This window comes from Dermacentor andersoni, chromosome 7 (assembly GCF_023375885.2).
Source record: "Dermacentor andersoni chromosome 7, qqDerAnde1_hic_scaffold, whole genome shotgun sequence".
Classification (NCBI taxonomy): domain Eukaryota; kingdom Metazoa; phylum Arthropoda; class Arachnida; order Ixodida; family Ixodidae; genus Dermacentor; species Dermacentor andersoni.
Window position 1 is genome coordinate 99847072 of NC_092820.1, and position 21271 is coordinate 99868342.

Below are 21271 nucleotides of genomic sequence, written 5' to 3' on the forward strand. Positions count from 1 at the left end.
TGGTGTAATGGGTATGATGTGTGTTTTCAATTGTACAAATGCGAGTGTACGCGGGTTCGAATCCACATGATGTATAGAGCATTGTGATTCTTGATAAGTATGTGATTCCCTTGATAATTGTATTCTAATTAGATTGTGTCACTTCTGATTGTGAAATTTGCGAAGATATTTGCAGATTAAGTATTAATTCGCTTTTTTTTCTCCTCAGTGGCGTTCGTGACGCATACGCATAGGCCGCTTCAGAGCAGTCACGCCTCACGGTAGGCAGCAAATAGCCACGAAAAAATGACTTTAAAATCCTGCATAACTTTGCTCACGCCTATTCTGAAGGCCGCTTGGAATCGGGCCAGTGTCTCTGAGGAGCCGCCTAGGGAACAGTATATCAGCGGCCCTAATTTGATCAGATTTCCTGCCTGCATGCGTGACCAGGACTTGGCTAAGAGGGTATTGGGGGAAGAGTACTAGCACTCTGTTCTGAAGGAGTACAAGCACTCTGTTTGGGGGAGTAGAAGTACTCGGTCTGGCGGTGTACTATTAACCCTGCGGGGAGAGTATTAGCACTCTGCGGAAGAGTACTAGCACTCCCTGTAGGAAGAGTATTATCACTCTGCGGAAGAGTACTAGCAATCCCTTGCGGTGGAGTAACAAAACTCTGTCAGGAGGAGTTGACCTACTCTCTCTCAAAGAGGGTCGATCTACTCTCGAAAAGAGAGTGAAATATGGGACAAGCAGCTACTCCCTCAAAGAGAGTGCCCGGCACTCCCTTAGTTTTTAGAGTGTATGGTAGCAATGCGCGACGACGTATTGGCTGCCTCGGCAGGCTATTAGTAGGAGCTGTTTTTCGTCACGCTTCGTCGAATAACGTTCGAAAGTGCTTCTATAGCTGCCTCTCTCCTTGTGCCCGGTTTCTAAATCTGAGGGGGAAAAAGGTGAACTTGTGCCGACAAATAATCTCACCAACAGATGACGCTTTTAAAATTGCGTTATTTGCTTATTGCTGTATTGTTTAACCTAGGTAGGACATTAGGCAGTATAATAGCTAGAGCTTGGTGGCGCAACCCACCGCCCCGTTCCAAAGGGGACGCTCATAACATCCATCCATCCATACACATTTGCTCTAGTATCCTGCCACGTTCATCCGCGATACTGCCACTGGAACATGGGCCTTGCAATCAGCGCGTGAAAGCTTAGCAAATTTTTAGCAATTAACTTATCAATGCGACTACGACTGCGACTCGTTATCTAGTGTCCACCGCGTTGAAGGGACGAATAGTGATGAAAGCATCCTTGCGCCGTTGGTTCAATCTTAGTATTTCAATAAATCACCTTTTATTTCTACTAAATTTATCCTGTACATTTCTACGCAACCTTATTTCACCTCATCACCGTTTTAGGCTGTCTGCTGAAGATGTCCATAGCACCTGCTGCACAGTCATATGAAATTTTTTTTAGCGACGCTCTACAAATCATCTGCTACATACTTCAAAACACCGTTGAATATAAGATAAGTTCTGCTATAATTTCAGGCCGCCATATTATTTTGCATACATTTGCAGAGTTATTAACGAAAATAGCAGCAAGAAAAAGGCCTGCAATAAAACAAAGGTTGGCCGCACGCGCACTGTACAGGTACATCATGGCTAATATTACATGCATTAATTGTTTAGAACTCTTCACTGACGCCCAGACATTTTTGAATGGCTCTAGGCTAATTTCATTTTTCGTAGTATATCTCAAAGCACTCCATTTTCTGTATCTGATAAAATTCTTCCGCAGGAATCTCGAAGAATGTTGTACTGCACTGTTTCTCAGCCTGAAAAGAAATAGAAAAAATGCATCATAAGGCTTTTCAATGGATTTATGATGCCTTGAAAAATTCATTAATTTGAAGCCTACGAGATAAAATCGAAACATACGACAATTTCTCACACCACATTCAAGTGGCAACATTACTTAGTAATTAATATTTCTTGCATACCTGTTGTCTTTAAACCAGGTGGCAAAAAGCTATGCAGTGCGAGTTAATATATAAACGCATGTTAAACCAACAGACGATGACAGGGAGAAAAGCATAGTGGAAGTGAAATGGTCATTCTAATTGAAGTGTATATATTACTAAAAGTGTTGACAAAATTTTTCCTTTCCTTTGTAAGCAGTGTAAAGCTTACCAATAACGTTTTTCGCAGTTTTATTTACTTTGGCATTTTAATTACTGTAACAATTACCGCACTAAGTCAACAGCAAGATGGGAGCAATTTTCTTGCACCTTTCGGAGGTGTCAATGCAGCCAACTATTCTTTCGGAAGACGTGTGATTCACGTTAGTTTCAATAAAAACAGAACACATCAATTTATTAAACGCGTGCATTAAAGAAATTGTGGCAGTGGTCATGTTACGTTGACTGTAGATAGTGATGCGTTTAGCATTCGAGCAATGCAGTGGCACATCGTGTTTCTGAAGTCACGTTTATTCAACATCCGTAGCATGACGACGACATGACCGAGCCGGCAGGGCGATGGTCGGGTCACGAAGAATGGCGACGATGGAACTACCATGATGGAATCACGACGAGCGTATGACAACAAATGCATGGCGACGACCGTATGACAACGACGCATTGACAACTATGGAATGACAACGCTCTGAGGACGATGAGATGACGACGACTGGATGATGACAATGACGACTAAACGCGGATGACGGCTGAAACATGGACAACGACTGAACAACAAAGCCTGTATGACGACACTGAGACGACCACGACGAATTGACGGCGACGGTATATGCATGATAGCGACTGTCTGACGTCGACGTAATGGCGACGATGGCACGACAACGGTAGTACAACGCGATTGAATAACGACAGCATGGTAACGAAAGATGAACGAAGAACGATTGACGTCGGCGGAACAATGAAGGTCATGTAACAACGAGGGCATCACGACAATGAGAGGAATTTACTATAGTGGTGACGATGTCAAAAGGCAACGTGATGAGGACAAGACGACAGTGCTATGACAAGTGTGTGACGACTGTGGCAATACGAGATTCACTTCAGATGATGAAGTATTTCAGGATGACGATGGAAGACCCCGACGGCTTCACGACAACGGTATGACAACGAATGCATGACGGCGACTGTATGAAGACGATGACGTCATGACAATGGCATGACTACAGTTCGATGAGGAAGCTGGAGTGACACCGATGGAACGACCACGACGGCATCATGACGACGGTGTGACAACAAATACATGGCAAGTGTATGACGATGCGATAGCATGACGACGACGGCACGACGAGAGTCGGATGACTAGAACGGCGTCGATGAAATTGTTATGACGGTATCACGGCCACGAGCACATACCTAATGACCCACGCTTGAAGACAACTTCGGCCACTGGGTCAGTGTAGAAAGGTTGATTACGACTGCATGACGATAGTCCGATCACGCAGCTGTAATTACGACAGTGGAACAACACAGATGGCAACCCGACCATTAGCCCATAACTAGTGACCCAGGCTGGTAGACAATTTGGACCACTGGGTTGCAGTAAGAGGATGGATGGATGGATGGATGGATGGATGGATGGATGGATGGATGGATGGATGGACGGACGGACGGACGGACGGACGGACGGACGGACGGACGGACGGACGGACGGACGGACGGACGGATGGACGGATGGATGGACGGACGGAAGGACGGACGGACTGACAGACGGACTGACGGATGGACAGACAGGCGGACGAACAGGCTCAAGAGGCAAAGAATGCTAATCCCATTAAAGGCAGATACCTGTAATGTCACCTCTCCCGACGATCTCTCAAAGAAAAAGAAATCATTTATTTTAGTCAGGACATGCACGCATGCGCGGTTGAAGTACTTCTGAAAATTGTTTCTGCCAGTTAACCACGTATTAAGTAAATGTCCGTTGTTATCCAGCCTTGAATGGAATTGTGGGGTTTTACGTGCCAAAACCACTTTCTGATTATGAGGCACGCCGTAATGAGAGACTCCGGAAATTTGGGCAACCTGAGGTTCTTTAACGTGCAACTAAATCTAAGTACACGGGTGTTTTCGCATTTCGCCCCCATCGAAATGCGGCCACCCTGGCCGGGATATCCAGCCTTGTATTACCTGTGGCATATACCTAAAGTTTTGCTGGTAACGCGTTTTACAGTTCTGACTATAGCCGAAGCAAATAAAGTCTTTGAATTACCCCTGTAGATGTTAAATAAATGTGACTTCATAAATACAGCTTGTCGCTACATTGTTCGAATGCTAATAACACTACCTTCGACAGGCCTCGTGAGCCGAGTTCTACCCTCATTTTTTTTCATGTGCATGCGATTATGAAATTGAGCACACCGGGCTGCTACTGAAATACTAGGCTTCTAGAGCACCGCAGCTCGCAAAAGGAGGTCCCGCAGGAACTGCTCGACGGATTTTCCTTGAGCTTGGAGGTGAGTCCGAAAAAGGTATCTTTCGTGGATGTCGTTTTGCTGCTCGACGTAGTACCACTCGAAGTTGGCGCCCACGGTGTCGTAGCCCTTCGTGTTTTCCCCGTGGCGAAAGTGAAATTATTGAAGACCTGTAACTCGTCTACACCAGCCAAGCCGAGAATCGGTGATGTTTTCACTGCGCTAGATCTTGGCGTTTCGGTGCACGACGTTGCTTGCCCTAAAAAACTTTAAGCTTCTCTTTGAAAAGGCTCCAGCTCTTACCGCCGTCTCAGGTGATGCGCAGTTTGGTGTTAAGAATGGCGAGCTGCAATGTAGGATTGCCACCCAATTACGACTGGGGGACAAGACGCGCATCCCCCACTCTCCGTCGCTGCAGCTAGGCTGCGTTCGAAGAAGCGGTCTTTGTGCTGAAAACCGCCTCCATCCACCAGCCCCATCGCCGTTGTGACGAAACGGGTTCGACGGACGAGCTATTGTGCCCGAGGTCCCCAGCGCGGACCTGATTTGCTACGCGTGAGCAAGCTGCCGCGGGAAAGCCGTTTTATGTCGCTTCCCATGCGCCGGCCGGCACGCAGGACAACGAGCTGCCCAGAATGTCTCCGAGGTACCCGTAACGGCGCCCCTCTGACGTCGGCGCCGTACATCGGAAGGTGTGTGCCTATGTGTGCGTAAACTGTTCTGCGGAACGGCGCCCCTCTGACGTCGGCTCCAGACCTCGGAATGTGTGTGCCTTTGTGTGCGTAAACTGATCTTCGGGGCGGCGGCGAATTTACAATGAGTAAACGAACGCTCGCGTCACCTTGTTTCGCGGGAGGCGGCTAGTTTTGCGATGACGAAACGAACATTCGCCGCCTTGTATCGCCGACGGACCGAGTGTTTAAAAACGGCTGTTGTGCGGATGCTCGACAAACTTTCTCTTGAGCTGACACTCTTTTCTCAAGCAGTCATGTTAGACTGATATAAATACTGTAAATAAACTCATTTTCCTCGTTCTCGATGAGAAGCAGTTCATCCCTTCATCAAATTCCTCAGCGTGGATAAGTTGGACGACGGCATGGGCCAGCTACCTTCGAATTCATGCCGGACTCCAATCTTGACAACGGACCACGCGCGATGGGATTGAGCCCCCAATCCTGACATCGGGTAGTCCGATGCTATCCATTCTCGCTGCCTGAAGTTGGCAGCCGCAACTACTGCTCTAGGACGAAGGTAGCTACCCTACATCCGACACCATGTATCGTCCCGTAGAAGAATCCCTTAGGGATATCGCACCGGAACTGTCAGTTGTGAATGACGTACTCATGAGGGGCACTAAGTTGATAATTCCCACAAGCATGCAGGTTGAGACATTGCAGCGGATTCATGCGGGGCACATCGGTAAGGCTAATAAGCAAGAGCTAGGCAGCTCGTTTACTGGCCTGAGATAAACGCTGACATAGAAGCATTGAGTCAGAAATGTGGAGTCTGCAGAAAGTACGCTTACAGTCAGCCAGCAGAACCACTATTGCTTCATTCAACACCAACCCAACCCAAGCCAAAAAAAAAGCCTACAAGAAAGAGCGGTTTGACAAAAAACCTGACTGAATACATTCATACCGTGCCCTGGGTGTATCATACCGGGCAATTTTTTAATTAATCTAAAGGAGAAATTTCTGCCTTTGTTGGCACCAGTTACTTCTCTTCCCAGAGCAAGCAAGTCTAAAAGCACGAGACACTAAAACACTAAAACACTAAAGCCAGTCAAATATCGCGAACTCTCCTGCAGTTCCACAGACGAGTGAACGAAGTCATAAAATAGAGCAAACGGACACTCAGAGATACGCACGGTTTCGTACAGAAGTGAAAATAGACAAAACAGTACGGAAACACGCATAGAAGATGACAGCTTTGCAGACGAGATACCTGATGTATCTACGCATAGCTACATAATAAGTCACGTAACTACGCAACTACATTAAGAAATTTCAACGTGAACGCCACATATACGACTTTATTGTAACATAGGGCCCGGGCAGAAACATTATATAACTGTGAAAGAAATACTTCGCTCATGGTTAATACTGTCGATAAATAAAAATAGGGATTTTAAACATCTTTTTTGGGGAAAATACCAAATTCATAGGACCATATTAAATGCCCAGTACCCTTAGCGATGGTTTCACACACACACACACAAAAAAGCTCAGCGCTCGTGACAAAGTCTCACCATTCCGGCGTTCAGGTTGGTAAGCTTCTAGTAGCAAACGGCAGACGGTAAAGTAGTCGAACACAATGCTTGTGATCATTCTAGAAATGGGCATAGCACTGCACATCACCAACCTTTTCTACAAGCGGTTTGCAAGTTGCTTCATCGAAAACTGCAGAGCTGAGACAGCTTGTTGGAGAGGCTTTGTATGTCACATTGTATTTGGAAGCACTGGCCTCGTTTATTTTCTGTAACAATCAAAGCACAAAAAGCACATTTGGCGTAAGTATACGCGCAGCTGATGGACGATGGCTATTGGAGTAAAATAAAGTGGCTGCAAGGAAATTCTGTATGCCTCCTTATTCGAAATTTGTCGAACAAGGAATGTGGCTGAAGGCAACGTTTCGACAAGGAGATTTGGCCTCGTCAGCGCTGCTGTTAAGTGTTTCGGCGGGGCAGCTGTTGTAAGACGGGTTTCACTCGCGCGATAACAGCAGCGGGAGAGCGGCCCCAAGGAACTTCCGGTCACGGGCCTGATCAGTCTGCTGCGCGGGAACACAAAGCGTGGTTATAAGTTCTTCCACTGTGCGGAAAGTCTATCTATCTTTAAGTTTTGAAACAAAAGACATGTGCTTTACGCCTTAATATTAATACGCAATATTTCTCGTATAACTTCCAGTAATGTTGACTTGTAAAATTGTCGTTATGTGCAGAGGAAAAGTGTTGAAAACATGCGGGCTTAGATTTTAACGCACTGCTCCTACTCGACATAGTGGCCAATGCTTTTCTTCTCGCTCGATTTAGCGGGCTACGTCGGTGAGCAAAACCAGAAGCCGTCCAGGGCCAATGTCTTTACACAGTGAAAGGGTCTCTAAAAGTTGGCTCCGGCGATATTCCCTCTTTGACCCCTCGTGATCACTTCAAGTCTCCATTTTGCTGTGAACTCCTCTCATGCTCATTTCAAATGCAACGTTAACAATTTGCTAGCGACGAGCAATCTGCATGATCATTGTTCTCTTATTTGAGCAACAGAGTTGTTCTGAAGGCTAACTCGTCGTGGCACACGTAAAAGAACTGTACCTTAGTGTGTAGTATTACAACTTTTGTGAGCTCTTACAGCCAACAGAGCTATAACGCCCCTATTCAGAAATGCACCTCGACTTTAAGCTCTTCATCGGTGCAACCGAATAGACTGTAACGTCGTCCCTTGTGCAAAAAGACACTGCGCCTCAGTGGTGCACTTGATTCTTCCCAACGACGAGTGTAGTGTGTGTGTGTGTGTGTGTGTGTGTGTGTGCGTGCGTGCGTGCGTGCGTGCGTGCGTGCGTGTGTGTGTGTGTGTGTGTGTGTGTGTGTGTGTGTGTGTGTGTGTGTGTGTGTGTGTGTGTGTGTGTGTGTGTGTGTGTGTGTGTGTGTGTGTGGGTGCGTGTGCTCGTATTTTAGTGCAACTAGATTATTCGGCTAGGAGGCATTTCATGACTTATTTCTTCACGTGTTTCCACGTAACCATTTAGCGATCGCATGACTACTTCCCGCGGTTAACTTCACGACAGTCAACTTGAAAGAAAGGAGTCAACAACGTTAGCGCTCCCTCGTGGAATAAATATTCGGTCTTCATATTTCAAGCCTATTGATTAAAGCGCGAGAAGGATGTAAGCGCAGGAATAGTATAGAATGCAGCTCAAGCGCTGTCCATCAAAGGACAAGTATACGGGAGCAGCGCTAACCCTGTGTCCCATACTCTGCTGTAGTTTAGGTCCTTCTTGCTTTTACATTATTTAAGGTTTTGACAAACTCGTCATGCTATCCCCCTTGCTGACGTTTGAATTGAAGCTGCTCAGAGTTGTGGCATTGCATCTACGCTTGCAATATCTACCTATTACAAAATTCGATTTCGAATTTTTGCGAAGTGTCAGTTCTCGCTATTTCGTCTAGTTAACTGTTCAAGTTTCTTCCTGTAATGGGGACTTCTTTTTTCTAGTTAACAAAGTGCGCTTTCACGTTGTATACTTGCCAAACTTTTGGCGGCACCAGTCATGCTTCACTTCAAGACAAAGTTCTCGTTGCACACGCTAAATGCGGTGGGAGGGGACGGAGGGTATGCTTGTTTACTGGGAATAGGTTCACCACCAGCCACGTCAACACTTTTCATGCCATATAGATATTATAGGAAGAGCAAACCGTGGTCTAACACGCTGATTGCAAACATAACTACGCCGCAATAAGCTCGAAAATTTGTCTCACGGGAAAGCTAACATTATATTTATCAAAAGGGCCCCTACTGTTGAAGTCGGTTCGACGTGATACGGCGGAATAAATGTCGCAAAGAGATGAAGGACGCTTAAGCTTCGCCTTTAAGAATGGAACGCCACAGCATTCAAAGATCCCCGACTGCTTCTCTCGCGTACCAGCAACTGGAGCATATGTAACCGTAATGTTTACCGGGAAACGCTGGCCGCGAGCGCTATGCACGAAGGCGGGCTTTCTGGTAGAAACGCGGCCGCTTGCGTGGGCCGCGATGCGGCGTAGGAGAGCGCCATCTGGAAGAATTGCAAGGAACCGGGAGCACCGCTCGGAGGCCCTCGAGATACTCACGCGCAGGCGCGCACAATTGGCGCACGCTGTGGCCGATCTATGCATGGTGAAACGCTGGAAAAGGGGTTTCCTTGAGCGAGTGAAGAATCCGCACCATACACAGCGGTGGCTGGGCCGAGACAACGTTTATTGCATGCTTTGATGCGTGTTAATATAGGCGTTGTGCGAGACGGTTAGAGAGGGAGTGTGAGGAGGGGTAACAGCGGCGATAACTGTTGCCGTATGCTGGCGTGACGTCATCCCGATGCAGCATCTCGTTCACCCTACGGTAAATAGCGGTCTGGGGATTTTTGTGTCCAGCCCGACCGGCGCAGTGCTGGCGTCGGGGTGATCGAGAAGCCTCGCGTATTCCTGGCCCCTGCCCTGAAGTCCCAACTACTTGGGGGCTGGCGGTTCCTTCTTGGTGCTCAGGGTCACGGGCTCCGTCGTCCAGGTCATGCTTCCCCACTCGTGGCTTGATCTGGTTGCTGTGTCGACGAATGTTCTCCCCCTCTGGACCATTGACGTTCACCATGCGAGTGCCAACCAATGACGTGATTCGGGGTGGGATCCATGGCTCGCCTCGCCCGAAGTTCTCTACCCAGACCAGTTCCCCCGGCTGCAACACTCCAGGAACGTGGCGGTCCACTGGAGATTGCGAGGCGAGAGGCCCCGGTGGTGCCACTGCGTTGCCCAGTCTGGAACGGAGCTCGTAGCTCATAAGTAGTTTCACTGGGGTACTGCCCCCGGCGTCCTTCGGTACCTGTACATAATCCTTGCCAAGCGTGTTTTCAAAGACCCATGGACATTCTTCTTCAAAAACTCAACAGTTCGTATGGCGCGTTACGCGAGCCTGTTGGACTGCGGATGATACGGTGCTGTCCGGAGATGTGTTATGCTATTCAGCTTCATAAACTCCCGAAATTCAGCACTTGTAAATTGCGGACCGCTATTAGATACAAGCGTCCGAGGCAACCCGAACGTGCCGAACCAGGTGCCCAGGGCTTCTCTGGTGGCGTGAGCTGTTGTGCTTTTCAGGTGTAATGCTTCGATCCATTCACTATGTGAATCCACAACGATCACTAGCATGTATCCATCAATCGGCCCCGCAAAGTCGACATGTAGTCTGGACCAATGCTCGCCCGTTTCTGGCCATGCGACCGGGGATTTCTTGGGGGGCATAGGCGCTGCTTGTACGCAACTTAACCATGTTCTAAATCTCGTTATCAATCCCGGGATACCACAACAGGGAGCAGCCTAGCCGCTTCATTGAGCAAATACCTTGATGGTTATCATGCAGCAGGCGCAACATTACCGCTCTCGCGTTGTTAGGCATGACTACGCGATGGTTCTAATATAGAAGCCCATGGCTCCAACTTATCTCAGCCTTCCAGTTGAAGTATGGTCGCAAATGCAGGTCCTTGGGCCCCAAGTTTCCTGGCCATCTTTCCCGCACCCATTTTTGCATCTTTGTCCTCATCATGCGAGGTGACAGCGGCCAGTTGTTTCGTGGACATAACGCCGTCATTGAGGTTTTCCGTGAGGGACATACTCACCATCCCCGGTTTCTTCCAGGGTCTCTGGCTGAAACGTTGCGGACGTCGGCAGTTGGCTGAGGGCATCTGCTGGAACGCTGTCCTTTCCCGGCTGGTGTTTGATGACGTATTCGTATGCACTCTGCAACAGGGCCCATCGCTGGATTCGGGTGGCAAGCCACGACTGGTACAGCCCTATCTGGATGAAAAAGTCTCACAAGTGGCTTATGGTCTGTCAACAGTGTGAATGGATTACCTTGTAGGAATATCGGAATTTCGAGACCCCAATAACTAGACCCAGAGCTCCGCGCTCCAGCTGTGAATAACTGCGCTCGGCTTCCATCAGTACCCGAGAACGAAGGCCTATGGGCCGACGCACTCCGTCCCCGACATCGTGAGAAAGCACTGCACCGATCCCATCAGGGGAGGCATCGCATTTCAGGACAAAAGGCTTGTAAGGGTCAAAATGCGCTAGGAAATCAGCGGGCTTGAGGTTCTTTACCTTGCTGAACACCCATTGTTGACTGGAACCCCACTCCGACTTAGCTTCCTTGCAGAGCAGTTCATACAGTGACGCCATGGCCGTAGATGCATCGGGAAGAAACTTGTGGTAGTATGTTACCATGCCCAGATAAGACCTTAATTCTGCGAGGTTCCGCGGCACCTGCATCTGAAGAATGGCCTCCACGTTTTCTGACTTTGGTTGACGTCCCTCAGCACTAATTCGATGTCCCAGGAAATCCACCTGTGCTCGACGGAACTTGCACTTATCCGCATTTAAGCGCACGCCATTTTCCCGAAAGCCCTGCAATACTTCGTGCAATGTGGTGCAGTCATTCTGTTTCTCTGCGATGATGACGTCGTCCAAGTAGACCTGAACCCCAGGAAGTCCTTGCAAGATAGTCTCCATGCGGCGCTAGAACACTGCCGGCGCGGAAGCCACTCCGAATGGCAGGCGAGTGAAGCTAAACAGTCCCTTATGCGTGTTTATGGTCGTAAGTAGCGTGGCTTCCTCGTCCAACGGTAGCTGATTGTAAGCCTCCCGCAAATATATCGGGGTAAAAACCTGACCGCCGTTCAACGTTGCCAGGATGTCTTCTACCTGGGGCAACTGATATTGCTCAGTGTAACAAGCTTTGTTTACCGTGAGTTTAAAATCACCGCAAAGGCGAATGCGGCCGTTACGCTTGACCACCGGCACCATCGGTGCGGCCAACTTAGAATGAGGTACAGTGACAATAACGCCCGCGGCCAGAAGGCGCTCAAGTTCAGCGTTTACACTTGGACGAAAGGCGTACGGAACTTCGCGTGCTTTCCAGAATTCAGTACCACGTTGTCGCATCTCAAAGTGTACCGGCGGACCTTTGATGAGACCTAGGCCTGGCGCTAACACATCACCGAATTCTGTTACCGAACGGTGCACGTTAACATAGTCGGTCCCGACGAAAGGCATTCGCTCACCTGTCGTGTTCACGTGAATTACTGGCGCCTCGAGCATGTTGAACGACAATGTTGAACATGTTGAACGACCAACAGGACCCGCTTCTTCTTGTCGTCCGTGACTCCATTGCCTTCAAAGAAGGCGTCCAGTCGAACTTTGTAAGCTGGCCACTTGTCGCTCGTCTCGTCAAACTGCGACGGGCTGGCATATCCTCCCATGGTGGCGGAGGCTGCGGCGTACTAAGAGGGCGGCCCGTTGTCATCCCATCCTCGTCACCACTGAAGAATCCGCGCCATACACAGCGGTGGCTGGGGCAAGACAACGTTTATTGCTTTGATGGGCGTTAATATAGGCGTTGTGCGAGACGGTTAGAGTGGGAGTGTGAGGTGGAGGAACAGCGGCGATAACTGCTGCCGTATGCTGGCGTGACGTCATCCCGATGTAGCATTGAGAATTATGTTTTTTCGTATAGTTAAATTTCAATTCGGCGTTATCATGTCTGTAGGTTGTGTGTTCGTCGTACTTTTAAGATTTTTCTAAGTATTTTACCTTGAAAAATTCAATTGGTTCAGCAGCTTCCTTGCGCAACATGGAGGGCCTGGGTATGGCTGGTTCTAAAACCTTTTTGCCGAAACAACTTGACGCTGGACGCCGACGCCGGCTTTTCTGCGACCGGGGTACTTAACGCTGTCGCATTAATAAACACTTGAGAGCAGGAATCACGTGCGATTACCATTAAGATAAATGTTTTCATCTTTTGCACCAAGCAAATTACATTTACGCCTGATTTACGGAAGCAGTACTTTCTCACCATCGTCTCGGCACTCAGCATCTCGACAACAACGTAATGACGGTCGACATTGCTCTTCATGTGTCTGAGGGCGTCCTGGGCCAATGTCTTTAGCTTTTCGTTGTTCTTCACCTCGACGCTCAGCCACTTAGGCCCGGCAGATTCTGTTGAAGAGCACGGTGGAGGTGAACGCAGCACGGCCAGTGTAAGGGCGATTTTGAGAGCTTTCGCCATGATTCGTCATACACACGGCTGGTTTTTTGCTTTGAAAAAAGAAATATGAGAACGAGATAAATAACTTACGGCACTTTTCACGGAAAAATAATGACGCCACACTTTGAATACCCCTGCTATATACAAGTACCCCAACTATCATGCACCAAGATTTAGAAATAGGCAAATACCACGTAGTTGGACAGAACCAATGTAATGTTGTTAGTCGTAGTCGCTCGGAGATGCTCAGGTTCTTTTTTTGCATGGCTCCTATTCACATTAGTCTGAATTAATTAATAAACTTCTCAAATACATTAAGTAGATGAAAAGTGTCCATGAGAAAATTGTAGAGCAACATGAAAAAGTCTTCATACAGCTTTCTGTTGCTCAATACGTGCTACGTGAAGCTGTTTTACCGAGCGTGAAAAGAACCCGCGAATACACGCAAAGTGCCTCGAGCGGCCAGTCGCACGGCAATATTGCGTGTATTTGCGGGCTCATTTCATGCTTGGAAAAAACACTTTTATGTAGCACGTATCGCATAACAAAAAGCTGTATCAGGATTTTGTCATGTTTCTCTACAATTTTGTCATTGACACTTTTCGTCTAATTATAATATTTGTGAATTCGATAAATTAATTAAGGATAATTATGTAATTGGGCACAATGCAAAAGAAAATCTCAGTATCTCGGAGCGACGACTAACAACACTACCTTGGTTTTTTCCAGCTATACGTGGCATTTGCATATCTTAAAATCTTGGTGCATGATAATTGGCGCGGTCTGCATATAGCTTTGTAACAGTTCCTATGCGAGTGCGTTGCTCTCCGAGAGAAGCTTATGCAGGGTGTTTTATCTTAAAAAATACGTTTCGCGAAGCAACGCTTCTGCACAGTCAAACACCAAGCACTTATAACTGTGTTTGCACACGCTTCTCTTCGTACATAGTTTACATTGGGCATTCAAAAGGCGCAGGGCGACTGGGACGGACACAAAGCAACACAAACTAGAACACAAGCGCTTGTGTTGTGGTTTGTGTTTCTTTGTCTCCGTCCTAATCGCGCTGCGCCTTTTAAATAGCCATGAACCGATTCGGCCAAATCAAAATTTTACTGTTACATTGCGTGTTTCAGAGCTACATTCGTTTTTTTTTTTTTTTTTTTTTCAACTGGGATCACTTGTTCTGGCCAAGGTTCATAGCAGCGCGGCCATATCACTCACGAAGATTTGCCAAACGTGGGCCCATAACCAGTGGACCAAGCGTGGGGAAGAGCAAATAAGTTATTTAGGAAATTTATACATTAAACTCTCAGTTGTACGAACGTCGGTTTAACGAATATTTTCGAAGAGCAAGCTTTTAGAAATCCCCGGCGTGTTTCCTATGCATTCTATGCAAAACAAAAATGGCTGTGGCTTAGCTCAGCTAACCTTGGATATGCAAAGCGAGAGCTTGGTTTGGCCTGGTTAAGTCTTGGTTTCACTTGGTTAACCTTTGCTTTAGCTGCAATTATTATACTTAGCTATACAATCATCGTTATGCCAGGTATGACGGCTGTTCTTATAGGTCGGTGGCTAGACATGACGGTGATTAGGCTTGGGTGGAAACTCATCCTTCGACGGTGCGACGCCTGTTGTGCCACAGGGAAAGCGCAAGTGCTAGACATGCAAAGAGACACCGCGAACATGCGCAGCGTCGTAGCACAAACGGACAGGGCGCGAACGCGGTCGCTACATTGATCCCGATGGTGCGACGCCTGTTACATTCCGGGCCCTCTCCAGTGAAGCAGCTTGCCGGGCGATATCCGCGGGGTGGTCAGGCGCCGCTTGGCGACGACGGCTCAAAGCCTCCCGCTCCCGCGCAACGCTCAGAGAAGACGGCCCGGCCTCGCTCTCATCCATTAGCCAGGCGCGCGACGAGTCAAGGGGTCAGGCGGCGACCCAGCTGCAGAGAGCGCGTGCACCAAGCCGGCGGCGAAGCTCGGCGCGGCGAGCCACGTGATGCGTTACCAGGACTACAGCGCAGCTGCGGTCAATTGAAGGTCAAATTACTGGCGACGGCGAAACTCGGCTCGACGCGGTTATTAAAGCTTTCGCATTAAATTCTTTGAGTTAAACGAGTTTATGAATAGTGAACATTTCAGTTGAACAAACTTGGTTGAAATCAAGAAAAAGAAATGGGCATGGGCAGGACACGTAATGAGGAGGGAAGATAACCGATGGTCATTAAGAGTTACGGAATGGATTCCAAGGGAAGGAAAGCGTAGTAGAGGGCGGCAGAAAGTTAGGTGGGCGGATGAGATTAAGAAGTTTGCAGGGACAACTTGGCCACAATTAGTACATGACCGGAGTAGTTGGAGAAGTATGAGAGAGGCCTTTGCCCTGCAGTGGGCATAACCAGGCTGATCATGATGATGATGATGATGATGATGAAACTTGAGGCTCCTCTTGTACAGTAACACCGGCTACAATGAGAAAATGCTGGCATAAATCCGGCCTTTGCCCTCTCTGCGGTGAAAGCGAGCAAGAGCAACAGCGCGACGAGGTGATCGACCCCGGGATGTGGGCAAAGGCCTGTGGTCAGCAGGATATTGACAGCAACGCTTCGTTCGAAAACTATGTGCAGTGACAGTGAGCTCATTACCTGTGTTGAACTATTAGATCTGGAAATTGTTTCCAGTGTTCGTCCTGAAGAAGAGTGCGACGAGGAAGATGCAATGGCAGATGCAGATTCAAATACTGTAACTCTAGCCGAGGCTGTAGGGTGCCTTGGAAAGTTACGAACCTTCGGGTCTCAGCAACAAGCTCTGCCAGAGGAAGTGCACAAAAACATAAACTCTCTGGGCAGGTGTATTACTTCTTGCGCTTTAAAGGGCAACTCCGGCGTTTTTTAAACAATATTAGGATATTGTCATTTTCAAATGGTATTGACCGTCCTGTCCACAGTGAGGTGGTTCGATTTCCTTAGAACTTCATTACTAATTCTAAATAACCAATAAAGGAGATGCCGAAACCGAAACGGGTAGCTGCTTCGTGTGACGTCACGATGAGTGAATGACGTCAGGTGTTATGCATAATGCAAACACGCAGAACGCATGCTAAACACGCAGTACACGTGGCGCTAACACCGCAGAAACGAAGCTGATGATGTCTCCTGACGACACAGGGAGCTTCCGAACTAGACAGTGGCGCTTTAAGCGACGATTTCAGCGACAATGGGTTGCTGACTCTGACGTTGCCAACACAGGGTGGCCAATAGTAAGTAATGAGTCCGGAAAGCAACCCATCTTTCATATTTATTTTCAGGAAAACTAAATGACTTGCAGCCACATAGTTTGGCACAAATAATCAGAATGCAAAAGAGAACATACATTCAAAATTTTATTAGTATCAGTGGATATCGAGAAAACGCCGGTGTTGCCCTTTAAGAACACCAGTGCAAATGAAAATTACAGATTTTTTTTAATGAGACAAGCAGCAACGTAACTCTTACGCACTTCGTGTATTTATATTGATGTACATGACTCCATAAATTACGTATAACACTTTTGACGCTTTGTCTGCTGTGCATGCCTTATGCTGTTCGGCATTCTACTTAACATTTAGTTTAGTGAACTTTCAGCTGAGTGAACTATTTACTTGGGTCCCCTGAAGTTTACTCAAGTGATGGTTCACTGTAGAAGCCATTGAAGATCATGTGCTGTCCCATTAACAGCTAGGTCTGTGCGCTTTAGACATAGCAATGAAGCGACATTATATGTAGATCTTTTATGCGGTTATATATTGTTTCATAACGCAAAACACAAGTCCATTCATGGGTATTTATTCGTCGACAAGCATTGCTATATAACGCCGGTTAGCTTGAGTCTTGCCGTTTCATCAAGCCAGAAACGGAAGACAGACCGAAGACTGAACACCCATGCCAAACACCACGGTGCAAAGCAAATACAGCTTCGTTCTCAAATTCCCTTGTTTTCAGTTCCGTCCTATGTGTACTGGCAATATCATTGCCTATATTGTGATGTTAACAATGACTGTTAGGTTTAGCTAGCAAAAAGTGCCCGCGGTGGCGTAGTCCCTATGGCGTTGCGCTACTAAGCCCGAGGACGTGGGACCGAATCCAGGCCGCGGCGGCCACATTTCGATTGGGGCGAAATCGAAAAACACCCGTGTACCGGGCATTGGGTGCACGTTAAGAACCTCAGGTGGACAAAATTAATCCGGATTCCGTCATTACAGCGTGCCTTATAATTAAACCATGGGTTTGGCACAGAAAGCCGCCTAATATATATTTTCTTTTATTTAGCAAGAACTGCTACTTAGCTCACTTCGTCTCGAGCACTCTGTATTTGTGCTTGACACTGAACTTCTATGTACGAGGAAACCAGTAAGGACGCCGCCTTCTCAGCACGTCATGGTGGCCCGCCTGCTATTTTTCTCTGTGCGTTTTTTTTAAAAAAATAGTAGCTTCAACAATGACCTTTTAAGTAAACTTTAAACAAGTATATTGCAAACAGTAAATAAGTCCATGTAAATACCAAGGCCTTTGTTGCGCCTTGACCGAAGTGGACTGAAACAGCATAAGCAAATAATATTTTAATCTTCCTCTAGGGGTTCCGCAAATGTAAAAAAAGGACCCCCGTGGTTGATTCTTCTGAATCGGAAATGCAGAGTTCACACCGGCAGTTGTCGTAATTCTGAAAAGTGCTGAATATAATCACTCCATATAAAAATGTTGTTTTGCAGCGTTCATGCGTTCATGATCGTTCATGTTCAAGCTTTTTCCTTCTAGCGCAGCCAGGCATTCTGAATCTGGTGGCAGTTTCCAGCAAGCTGTTTTTATCCATTGTGTCTCTGAAACTCTCAGTTCTGTACAAACAAAATGGCATTCGTTGATGAAAATGTATTTTCATCAAGCTACACTCTACATATGCCTGGGATGTCGTGGCTTCGTCAAAAAAAAAAAAACTAGCAACAACCTAAAGCTGTGACGTGTTTTGCTTTTTCTGATGAAAGTAATCTGGCTCAAGGTTCAGGAATTGTCCCGAGTGCATAACACGAATAGCCACGTGGCCACATGGAGGAAATTGCAGCGTGGGAAGGAAAGCATACGGCTGCAATGCGAAGTGCTCTTTTAAAGCGAAAGCTTTACTAGGCCAGCCAGCGAGCCATTTCGGCTCGTCGTGCCGTATGCCGTATGCAGGCAGCCGTATGCCGTGGCCGACGAACGACCTTGAGCCGCCGTTGCCTAGCAACGCCGCAGCCGCGCTCCAACAGATGGCGCCGCCATCGACGCCGCTTCCGCTGACTCCGCTGCCATCGCCGCTCGCTCCACCAAATGTGCACCGCTGGGGTAGAGGGAGAGGAGCCTCGCGGGGCATATATATATATATATATATATATATATATATATATATATATATATATATATATATATATATATATATATGCACTTCGCCTCAGTGTATTTAGTCGTTACGGAGAGCGCGGAAGAGACAACGCGCTCAAGAGACGCCAGAAGAAGCGTAGCCATGCAGCTCTTGCTTTCGCAATTCAACTAGGGTTAACCAGTGCTAACCCACAGGCAATTTTTTTCTCATTCCATGCACTTTGCAGTATAGCCGGGTAGGTATAGGTTCCTGTCTCGCCTCGTTTCGGGTCTCTTTCGTAAAAAGAAATACACGCTTGCAGCTTGGATCGAACCATGCGTCCTCCCAGCAGAATATATCGGTGCTCCAATGCACGTCTCCCTCGACTACTGCAAGTAGTTCTATTTAGACGGTTGGCGCGTGCGAAAACATGTGCGCGCGCAAGCACGTGCGCGTGTCCCAGTTTCCCTTAACTCACAGAGGTGCGAGCGAGTAGCAGTCAAGCTTACCGCCGTCTTTCGCGTGCGTCGCGTCTCATAACAATCAGATGCTCATATAAACGGAAGCAAGTAGTTAGCCCTATTCTCATAACGCGGAAGTTAGTGCTTTGAGATGTTGCCTTAGACTGCACGTCCTTAAAGATCCGCCCGCGTTTCCCTGTCCTTTGCTCGTAACAGGTAGCGCTATGTACACAGTGTGTGTGACCGTACGCCGCACCGCCTTCGGCAATGGACCCGGTCAAAACGTAGTAGGTTGTAACGTTTCTTCGCTGGATTCCCCAAAAAATCAGTCGTCACGCCACCGTCGTTGCCGTGTTAACGCCGTCAACGTCGTCGTCTCACTGTTTTCGTCACCTACTTGCTCTCGCGTCACGCACACAATTGATCTTGCACAAACACACTGGTCCACGTGAGAACGCTTTGCAGAGCCCCGAACGATGCCAGATATCCAGGCGACTTTATAGATGCTTCGCATAACACCGGTTCTCCGAGTGCGTGGGATCACTCTTAAACTTTATTTATCGATAGCTACTGAGAGGAAAATGTTACTGGTAGAGAATCCGTGCCACGTATGTTCGAGCAGGCATAGCAGCTGTCGTGAGGCGCGTCGCCGCAGCGGATAAAGACGGAACGTTTGTTTATGGAAGAGTGAATGAGATTTCGCGCCCCCTTTCCTACATGACGCCTAGCACTGCACACAGCTCCGAAGAATAGGCTTCAATTTTCAACGCATTGTAGAATAAGCGAAGTCGTTGTTTCGTTCAAGGCCCTTTTTGTCAAGTCTTTTTCCTGTTTGTCTGCGTTGGCCCCTCCTCCCAGTTCAGAGACACCCCGCAGTTGCAAAGAGATTTGTGGAGACGTGAGATTAAAACCATTACTTCCGTACGGCGACATTTTTCTTTTTTCCATCACGAAGGATACGTGCTGCCAGACGTGCAGCCTGGTAAGGGCATTCACACCACATGCAACGATTTGCGCAGAAATTCAACACGTGTCATTTCTTGCGGCAAAAGACACACACCAATAGGAAGAAAACATTTTTTTTAGTGGTAAAGTACAGCAAAGTGTACAACTTTCTTTATTAGAACAAAAAAAAATGTTTCTTGTTCCCCCCGTATTGCAATTTACTGTCCCTTGCCAAAGTGATATAAGTGAGGTTAAGTTCTACTGGTCACTTGCGTGCAATGATTCCTACGGTGCACAATAAATATAAATTATGGGGTTTTACGTGCCAAAACCGCGATATGATCATGAGGCATGCCGTAGTGGGGGAATAAGTTGGCCCACCTGGGGTTCTTTAACGTGCCCCTAAATCTAAGTACACGGGTGCTTTCGCATTTCGTCCCCATTGAAATGCGGCGTGCCCGAGATTCAATCCTGCGAGCTCGTGCTTAGCAGTCCAACACTATATCCACTAAGCTACAACGGCGGATTCGGTGGACATAAGAAGGCGCGTTTACTTCCTGTTGATCCTAAGTTGTTTTGTTGTTTCTTAAGTGTAAGACCAAACATTATTGATATTATTGATATGCATTAGACGAAACATGATTGTAATTGATCAGAAGAACGTCAAATTTACTTCTCGTATACCAACCAAGCGTGCTTTCATATAAGAATTATTAAACATTAGTGACTCCTAGTACAATAGCGTAAATTGAAACCGCAACTTTCCGTTACTCCATATGTTTTGTTACCGCAGAATACTGCCTATACAAACAAATTACAAGTGAGAAGAAAACAAATCGGCTATTTATGAAATGACACTCATCTGTGTGCGTTCCCCAGGCTGAATGGCGTCGAGTACAATATTTGTTACCACCAGTCAGCGCTTCAGGTGGGTCATTGCTTAAGACTACATATTGCAGTCAAGTCAAACAGTATTAGGAATTTGGAGCACAGGGCATAATACTCACGCGCAATGGCCGACGGTGAGGCGAAGATCGCACATTCGTCTCAATTTTCACACTTCGCCGCATTTCGCTTTATTTTTTGTTTTTTGTTTTTTCCTGCGAGCACAATAACGCTAAGCGCACGGTTCACTTTGTTACGACCGATGCACTCGTTAGAAATGAGGCCGCTCTTTGTGGTCAAGCTCTTCTTGCTCTTAAATATGGCTCAAAACATAATAGACACCGCTTCAATTCAATCCCTTTGTTTTTCATAAACAGAATTAGCTATCTTTGTTTTCTCTAACAGCCAT

The 21271-nt window shown here is 47.3% G+C and overlaps 1 protein-coding gene across 2 annotated transcripts; it reads right to left on the reverse strand.

The window, feature by feature from the left end:
* Window positions 1-1312: 1312 nt before the first annotated feature.
* LOC126534039 (uncharacterized) lies at window positions 1313-21246 on the reverse strand. Of its 2 annotated transcripts, XM_055072599.1 has the most exons (5): window positions 20985-21246; window positions 15847-16009; window positions 13014-13255; window positions 6787-6900; window positions 1313-1813 (listed from the first exon to the last, which is right to left on the reverse strand). In XM_055072599.1, exons 3-5 carry the CDS (start codon window positions 13224-13226, stop codon window positions 1715-1717), a joined length of 426 nt encoding a protein of 141 aa, XP_054928574.1. In that variant the 5' UTR covers window positions 13227-13255; window positions 15847-16009; window positions 20985-21246; the 3' UTR covers window positions 1313-1714. The 2 variants fall into 2 exon arrangements, with proteins under 2 accessions (XP_054928574.1, XP_050037207.1); XM_050181250.2 differs by lacking the exon at window positions 15847-16009.
* Between the last annotated feature and the right edge of the window lie 25 nt (window positions 21247-21271).

Bases quoted from the DNA above. Each gene is read 5' to 3' on its own strand.
- LOC126534039 (XM_050181250.2), bottom strand. From the start codon at position 13,226: ATGGCGAAAGCTCTCAAAATCGCCCTTACACTGGCCGTGCTGCGTTCA. The intron at 6,901-13,013 runs GTGAGAAAGTAC...TGATTGTTACAG, and splicing joins TGCTGAGTGCCGAGACGATG to AAAATAAACGAGGCCAGTGC. The intron at 1,814-6,786 runs GTTGGTGATGTG...ATTTCTTTTCAG, and splicing joins GCAAACCGCTTGTAGAAAAG to GCTGAGAAACAGTGCAGTAC.